Source organism: Lactuca virosa, chromosome 4 (assembly GCF_052849685.1).
Source record: "Lactuca virosa cultivar CGN04683 chromosome 4, Lactuca_virosa_CGN04683_v6, whole genome shotgun sequence".
Taxonomy (NCBI): domain Eukaryota; kingdom Viridiplantae; phylum Streptophyta; class Magnoliopsida; order Asterales; family Asteraceae; genus Lactuca; species Lactuca virosa.
In genome coordinates this window covers 323,084,459-323,093,950 of record NC_136429.1, presented here as the reverse complement: position 1 = coordinate 323,093,950, position 9,492 = coordinate 323,084,459, and the positions used below count along the sequence as shown (strand labels likewise).

Here is a 9,492-nt window from a genome sequence, read left to right as displayed (position 1 = left end):
GAAAATAAAAACCATGTCGCCATATGGCTATATTTTACATGCCATGGCGATTTTAATAAATAACTCAAATAAAAGCATATTATAATACATGACATTTTAATGGGATTTCCCAGTCTTGTTGCTTTCCATTTTAATGAATAATTCAAATAAAGCCATATTATAATTGCATAATGGAATATCATCTTTCCAAATCTATGGGTCATGTTAATGGTTGTTATCCAAAACCTTTCACGTGCTTCACTGCTTCTCCCTGGCATTATTTGCAGTTAGCTAGTCACTCTACGCAACACCCAATACCCGTAGGCCATTGCTCTCTCCTTCTTTCCCCAGTATTCTCCTTCCCCAACACTAATTGTTGTTAACTACTGATTCACTCAAATGATCCATCAACCCTCCGTTAATCACCCCCCATCAAACCCTTGGTTTCGCCATTGTTGATTTTGAAGATGAGGCTAAACCGCATTCAAACTGCCATTGTTTTCTTTTCCTTTTACACACTAACTGTTTCAGCTTTAAATCTCTCTTCGACCCCGGAGAACGATGCTTTATCGATTCTAGCATTCAAATCCAAAGCAGATCTCCGCAACAAACTTCCCTATTCCGTTAACTCGAGCTCCACCTACTGTAAATGGCAGGGAGTACAATGCCAGACCGACGGTAAGGTTGTACGACTCGTTCTTGAGAAGTTAAGCCTCGCAGGTGTTTTTGCTCCCAACACATTGACTCGCCTAGATCAGTTACGAGTCCTGAGTTTGCAGAGCAACTCGCTCACCGGACCCATACCTGATCTCGCCGGACTCGTTAACCTCAAAACCCTGTTTCTGGACCACAACTCCTTCAGTGGTGTCATTCCGCCCTCGATCTCTTCCCTTCATCGTCTTCGAACCCTAGATCTCTCACACAATAATTTATCCGGTGTCATTCCTGTTGATTTAGCAAATTTAGACCGATTAAACTACCTTCGACTCGATTCAAATCGTTTTAATGGTTCGATTCCACCTCTCAACCAGTCATCTCTTCAGATCTTCAATGTTTCTTTCAATAGTTTATCTGGTCCGGTTCCTGTAACCCATACACTCGCTAACTTCACGGCTTCCTCGTTCTCGTCTAACCCTGGACTGTGTGGTGAGATCGTCCGTACAGAATGCAGCATCATCGGACCATTCTTCGGCAAAAATTCCACGGTAACATCGACATTAACACCGCCACCTCGAGTGGTGCTAGGGCAAAGCGCGGAAATGGAAAAGGGGGTGTCGGGTGTTACAGATTCCGGCTCGAGAAAGCATAAGAGATTAGCACTGATATTTGGTTTCTCAGCTGGAGTTCTGGTCCTAATTTCATCAATAATGTGTGTACTCATATCAATCAAGACATCGGAGAAGAAGAAGAGAAAGGATATTATGTCAACGAGCGAGATATTGGAAATGGCAGCGGCAGCGGACGCAGCCGCGGAGGTAATGAGAATGGAGGAAACAAACGAGTTGGAAGAAAAGGTGAAGAAACTCCAACAGGGGATTGCAATGGGGAAAAGCGGAAACCTCGTGTTTTGCGCCGGCGAAACTCAGTTGTACAGCCTTGAACAGCTGATGAGAGCATCAGCGGAGTTGCTAGGAAGAGGATCGGTAGCAACCACATACAAAGCCGTTCTGGACAACCGTCTAATCGTCTGCGTGAAACGGTTAGACGCCGCGAGATTAGCCGGAACCACCAAGGAGACATTTGAGAGACACATGGAGGCAGTGGGTGGGCTGCGCCACCCAAATCTCGTCCCTCTCAGAGCTTATTTTCAGGCGAAAGAAGAACGACTACTCGTTTATGATTACCAGGCCAACGGAAGTCTCGAGTCTCTCATCCATGGTAAGCTTCTTTCCCTCATCGTTAACTCAGTAGAACGATTCAATCCCGAGTTGACTCAATGTCGTCACATTCGATTTTTTGACTTTTAGTCAAAATTCGTTGCATGTGATCTTAATATATTTTGCCACGTTAGCATACTTTATAACTTTTATTTAAAAAAAAAAAATTCATCGTAATCTCACTAGATTCACCAACAAGAGGAATCTTTGCAGTTGATGTGTATTTATCGAAAGTTGGTAGAATACGACATCGCATTGACTGACATTACAGTAATTCAAGGGCTCAATACAATAAATGGCGTAGTATGTTTCATTTATTTGTGTAGTACTTTTATTTCTCTTATTAAAAAAATAAATAAATAAAAGTATGTTGACTCAAATACTTAAATACCAATACACAGGTTCAAAGTCAACAAGAGCAAAACCACTACATTGGACATCATGCTTAAAAATAGCCGAAGATGTAGCACAAGGTCTCGCATACATTCACCAAGCATGGAGACTTGTTCACGGGAATCTCAAATTATCCAATGTCCTTCTCGGTCCCGATTTTGAAGCGTGTCTTTCTGATTACTGCCTCACCGCCATCTCCAACCGCCACCTTGACGGCGGCAACGCTGATTCTGCCGCCCATGAGCCGCCGGAAACCCGCAAGTTAAACCACCAACCCACCGCCAAATCGGATGTGTACTCGTACGGGGTTTTGTTGCTTGAGCTTTTGACGGGGAAACCGGCTGTGGAGCACCCGCATTTGATGCCGGAAGATATGGTGGAGTGGGTGAAGTCGGTGAGGGATGGTGGTGGTGGGGTGGTGGAGGATCACCGGTTGATTATGTTGGTGGAGGTGGCAATTGTGTGTAGGGTGAGTTCGCCGGAGCAGAGACCGACGATGTGGCAGGTGTTGAAGATGATTCAGGAGATTAAAGAAGCGGCGGTGGTGGAGGATTATGGAGTGGAATTGGAGCCAACGAATCGGACCGTATAGGGAAAGTGATTTGGTCTTTGAAAAAAAAAATGTTTGTTGTAAAGATTTTGGTTTTTGAAATGAAATTAATCAAATTATGATGAGGGATATGGAAAGCACGTTTATATGTGCTTTAAAATCCACGCGATTGTCTATCTAACATGTTATGATAATAGTTGAAAAGCTTGTATGAAAAGATTTTTGATTTAAATATAATTTTGTTGTTGATCATTAGCTATTGATGATTAAGATCTGAATTTCGTTTCCAAATTATTATTGTTAAGCCTATAAGGGTGTCACACTTTCTTATTCTTCCACACTTCAATACCCCATATTCAAGGATTGGTATACCATGTATATATATAGAGAGAGAGAGGAGCACGACAATAAAATGCCGCACAAACCGCCTAGGAGGGATAATGTTTACTGTGGTAAAAGATGCTACATACATAGGCGCTTACAGCACTCCAATTCTTTTAGTCTTAGAAGAATATTTATTAATAATTATTATTATTCTTTTTAATTTAAAATCAATATCTCTCGAGATACAAGGAAGGTTACGGGGGATTTTTGGTTCCAAAGGTCATCGTGAATCTATAGTTTGGAAAAGTTTCATTAATGCCTAATTGATGAGAATTCTTAATTATTGAGTCGTAGGGTGAGATTTATGTCGCCACCCCACCATCCAACACCACCACCACCTGCCCATAACCACCCATCATCACCACCACCACCTGCCACTACCACCAACTATCATCTGCCACCACCACCCAACTATTATCACCACCACCACCCCATCACCACCACCCACCACAATCACCACTACTCGCCACCACCACCAACCACTAACTACCACCCATATACCCACCACCATCCATCGCCACCAACATCTATCATCATCACCCGCCTTCACCACCCGCCACCACCCACCCATCAACCCACCCATCATCACCACCACTCGCCACCACCAACTACCACCCACATACCCACCACCACCCATCACCACCAACATTTATCACCATCACTCGCCTCCACCACTCGCCACCATCCACCCATCAACCCACCCCCACGACCACCCATCATCACCACCACCCACTACCACAAACACCCACCATCCCTACCAACACCCACCAACATCATAACCACCTACCACCATCACCACCCAGCACCTACCACCACCATAAACATTACCACATGCAACCACCACTCATCACTACTACCCTACATCACGCACCCATCAACACCACCACCACCAACCTATCCACTACGTGTCACCCTTCACCACCACCACCACCCACCACCCATAACCACCATAAACCAACTATCACCCACGACGCTCATCACCCACCACCCACGACCACCACGACCACCCGTTACCACCACCCTCCCCCACTTTCACCACCACCACCCATCTCCACCATACCATCACCACCTACTATTTACATAAATTACATATGATTAAATACATATAATCTTATATGGTTATATGTATCTAATCACATAAGATTTCTAAAGACAAGTTTCAATTCATGTTTTCCAAAATAATTTCTCTCATGTATTTAATCACATACGATTTGTATGGACAAGATTTGTTTTTTTCTAAATAAATCATATGTGGTTAGATACTTATAAGCACATGTGATTAAATGCACAAGAATAACAAAAATGAATCTTATCCACATAAATCATATGTGATTATATATATATATATATATATATATATATATATATATATATATATATATATATATATATATATATATATATATATATATATATATATATATATATATATATTCACATGTGATTATATGTATGATGTATCTAATCACATATGATTTATATTAACAAGATTCATTTTCACATTTTTTATTCAATATTTTCTTATGGATTTAATCACATATGGTTATATCAGTTTAATCACATATAATTAATATTGACAAAGAACAACTATTAAATTAAGAACGCGAAAACGAATCTTGCGCATATAAATCATATGTGAATATATATGTATATTATATATATATATATATATATATATATATATATATATATATATAATCACATTTGATTAAATACGTATAATCATATATGATTAAATACATATAATCACATGTGATTAAATACATGAGAACAAATATTAAATCGAGAATGTGAAAACGAATCTTGTCCATATAAATCATATGTGATTAGATACATATAATCATATATGATTAAACACGAGACCAGCTATTGAATCGAGAACGCGAAAATAAATTGTGTCCACATAAATTATATGTGACTATACATATATAATCACATGTGATTATATGTATTTAACCATATATGATTTATGTGGACAATATTAATTTTCACATTTTCGATTCAATAGTTGGTATCGTGTATTTAATCACATGTGATTATATGTATTTAATCACATATGATTTATATGGGCAATATTAGTTTTTTGTTTCAATTTAATAATTGTACTCGTGTATTTAATCACATGTGATTATATGTATTTAATCACGTATGATTTATGTGGACAAGCTTTGTTTTCGCATTCTCGATTTTATAGTCGATCTCGTGTATTTAATCACATGTGATTATATTATTTAATCATACATGATTTATATGGACAAAATTCGTTTTCGCATTCTTGGTTTAATAGTTGTTCTTGTGTTTTTAATCATATGTATATAATCACATATGTTTTATATATATTACCCTAAATTAAATAGACTAATTTACTCGATATTAATATGTATAATTTATGTAAATTAAAAATAAAAACGAATCTTATCCATATAAATCATATGTGATTAGATACATATAATCACATGTGATTAAACACAAGACCAACTATTGAATCGAGAACGCGAAAATAAATTTTTTCCACATAAATTAAATGTGACTATACATATATAATCACATGTGATTATATGTATTTAACCATATATGATTTATGTGGACAATATTAATTTTCACATTTTCGACTCAGTAGTTGGTCTCGTGTATTTAATCACATGTGATATTATTTTTATAATCACATATGATTTTTATGGATAATATTTTTTTTTCATTTCAATAATTATACTCGTGTATTTAATCACATGTGATTATATATATTAAATCACATATGATTTATGTGGAAAAACTTCGTTTTTGCGTTCTCGATTTTATAGTCGATCTCGTGTATTTAATCACATGTGATTATATAATTTAATCATACATGATTTATATGGACAAAATTTGTTTTTGCGTTCTTGTTTTAATAGTTGTTCTTGTGTTTTTAATCATATGTGATTATATGTATATAATCACATATGTTTTATATGTATTACCCTAAATTAAATAAACTAATTTACTCTTATATTAGTATGTATAAATTATGTAAATTAAAAATAAAGAATAAAAATACAAAAATACAAAAACAAAAACAAATAGTATTTAAAATTCATATGCATATATAAACGAATATGTGTTAAAACATTCTATATTGAAAGTGTAAATATGACGTACTAGAATAATTAAAGTAAAAGAATCAATTCTTAATGATAAGAAAATCAAATATGACTTTTATTCGTGAAGGTTTGGTGAAAGTAAAAAGTTTGATCTATTTAAATTATCCTATATAATTCTTATGTACGGGGAGTGGAGTGACAGTGACAGAAGTCGCTATTGATCAGATTGAATTGGTCATTAATGGTCATGAATAGTTACATCATACATTTTTTATTTTAATATTTTTTTTGGTATAAAAGTAGAATGCATTGTACGATTTACACTCTTAAAAAAAAAGCCTAAAGAGTCTTTGAAAAAACTCAATTCATATTTTCAAATTTTAATAAACCTTCGAATTTTAGTTCATATTTAATAAACTCGGTTCATATTTTCAAATTTGTATTATAAGAAAAAGGCCTAAAGAGTCTTTGAAAAAGTCAATATGGATTTTAAGTTTCTAACCTCCTCATCCTCCCAATACGCATAAGATTGACGTATGAATTCCAACACAGACAATTGTTTTCTATTCCGGCGACACCTTCCTCTCCGGTGGCTCCATCCGTCGGTGAATCTTTCTTCTCCGACGAAGCTGGAGGCTCCAATCCATATTGCAGCAACAACACGATGTTGTGAAGTAGAAAATAATGAAGTTAGAATCTCAAATCCTCCACGAACTTCTTTAGGTTGTCGGACTCGTGCAGCTGTCGGACCTCCTCTGCACCTCCGATGTACCTACCGCCAATGAAAACCCTAGGCAGGATAAGTTTGTTCTTTTCGATCTCGTCTTCATCGCCTTCGGCCATGATGTTTTGTAACCAGGAGTCCATCTGCAAATCGCGCTCGTCGATCGAGACACGAAACTCTTGTAAGATCAATTGAACGATGCGACAAGCCACAAATGTCGGTCAGACCACACGGAGGCTCGTCACGTATACCACCACTCGCTCTTCCGCTCCAAGAAACGAAATCGTGCGGTCAGATTTCCTCAATTTTACCGCTTCCGTGACAATATTTGATTACGGTGGAGATTTTTTCGGATTTGTGATATGTCTTGCGGAGATCGGGAACCAGATCTAGTGGTCGACCTTCAACTTCAAATATAGATCCTGTGAAACTAGATATGAGAGACGGCTCAGATGAGAAGAGGAAGTGAAGCTAGGAGGTGCAAGCAGATTCAAAGAGAGCAAAAATCAGCGTTCCGACGTTGGTCGGCGGTGGTTTGGTGGCCGGCGGTGGCCCGACGGCGGCGGTGGTCTGGTGGTCTTGGTGGAGCAGCTTCAAGTGGGGTGTTGTGTGATAAATTAATGTGGTGGGTGGGTGTGGGTGGTGTATTTTTTTTCGAATTAATGATATTTAAAATATTATTGAAAAACTATATAATAAACTACTTTTTTTAAATGAATGGTCTAAAATTGTTCTCATTTGTTCTCAAATTAAGAATTGTTCTCATTTGAACATTCATATATATATATATATATATATATATATATATATATATATATATATATATATATATATATATATATATACTATATTATAAAGCATATTCATCGTATCTTGAATTTTAAGTGGTATAAATTTCAAAGCTTTTTGTACAAATCACTTATGCATAAATAAATGATTAATACTTGCCAAAAATTTGAAGGCGTAAATAAAGAAGGTTATTAATAAATTTAATTTGTAGAAAAAGGAAGTCATGTATATAAAATAATTTATAAATTTTAAACTTGACATCGTTATTAATTAATTTATATCAATTGTATAAATATGAAATATAATATAAGGTCCAAATATGAATATTTTGTTTAAAAATGATAATTCTTTTATTATTTAATAACTAATAATAAAATTTAATAATAATTTTCCCGAAAGAAACTATTCACCAGAAGAGTTATTCGTCGCCGCCGCTTTACGCGGGCACACATCTAGTATATATATATATATATATATATATATATATATATATATATATATATATATATATATATATATATATATATATATATATATATATATATTAGTTTCGTATTAAGATAAATAGGAAAAATCAACAAAATCGTCCGTAAATTGTAGAAATTAGTACGCCGAAACATATATATTTAGAAAATACGCGTCTTCCCGATTCCGAAAATATAAATTTCGTAAAAATTCATGTTCATATGAAGGAAATATAAATTTTATAAGATATAAAAACCAGTCGTGTAGTTAAAAACTATTAACGTAAAAAGGTGTGGACAAAATGGTTGACTTTTGGGTAAAGTCACCAAAAGGAAAATCATAGTACTCGTTAAGATATAAATTTTTGTAAAAGGAATGCAAAAATCGAAGTGTGTATGAGAGAGTTATGATTTTTGCAAAATCATTAAATCTGTTAAAAATAATGGCTAAAAATAAAAATCGGAAGTAGCCAATACAACCTAAAGGAAAATTGTAGTACCCGTTGAGAGTTACGCGTGGATATAAAGAACGTCAGAAACTGAGTTTGTATAAGCAATATATGAATTTTTGAAAATAATTAAAAATGTACACGCGCGCGGTAAGAGCACGTCACGCACAAGGTTCTAGAAGGGGCAACGCAACACGAGTAGCATTTGGACACGTGACAGCAGGCGAATGGAGCGAGTCAAAAGCGCGCAACATGCAACCCATATGCACGACGCGCACCTGCTTTTCCTCCCCTATAAATGGTCGCCTCCCATTTGCTCAATTCAATTCGCACACAATTCACTTTTCAGAAAGTGATTGTGACTGTATTTTTATTTTTATTTTTATTTACATTTTATTTTATTTTATTTTTAATTTCCTTGAAGCTTCACTTTTCGAGCTCGATTAATCCCGAGCCCCTGACAACTTTATGACAAGATTTCGTATCAATTAAAGCACACTACAATGGTGAGTTCATGACCCCCTTTTTCCGTCGTTTTTTTTAAATAGGGGGGGGGGGGGTGTAATACATGTTATTTTATCACAACTCGTTATATCGGTGCGTTATAAATATTATTTTTAAAAAATATATTTTATATCGCTACTCTGCTCACTCAAAATATTAGATATTATATCTATCGTTACCTTGCCAAAATTATAGGATAAATGTTATACCCGGTAGTTACTCTGCCTAGTTTTAAGCAATGATATTATGCCTAGTTTTAAGCAATGATACTATGCCTAGTCGTTATAATCACCAAGTTC

At 35.7% G+C, this 9,492-nt stretch overlaps 1 protein-coding gene across 1 annotated transcript; it reads left to right on the top strand.

The window, feature by feature from the left end:
* Positions 1 to 203: 203 nt before the first annotated feature.
* On the top strand, positions 204 to 3,054 carry LOC145108520 (putative inactive receptor kinase At5g67200). The gene is made up of 2 exons (XM_079045561.1): positions 204 to 1,857; positions 2,258 to 3,054. The coding sequence occupies exons 1-2, from the start codon at positions 447 to 449 to the stop codon at positions 2,839 to 2,841; spliced, it is 1,995 nt and encodes a 664-aa protein (XP_078901687.1). The 5' UTR covers positions 204 to 446; the 3' UTR covers positions 2,842 to 3,054.
* The last annotated feature ends 6,438 nt before the right edge of the window (positions 3,055 to 9,492 follow it).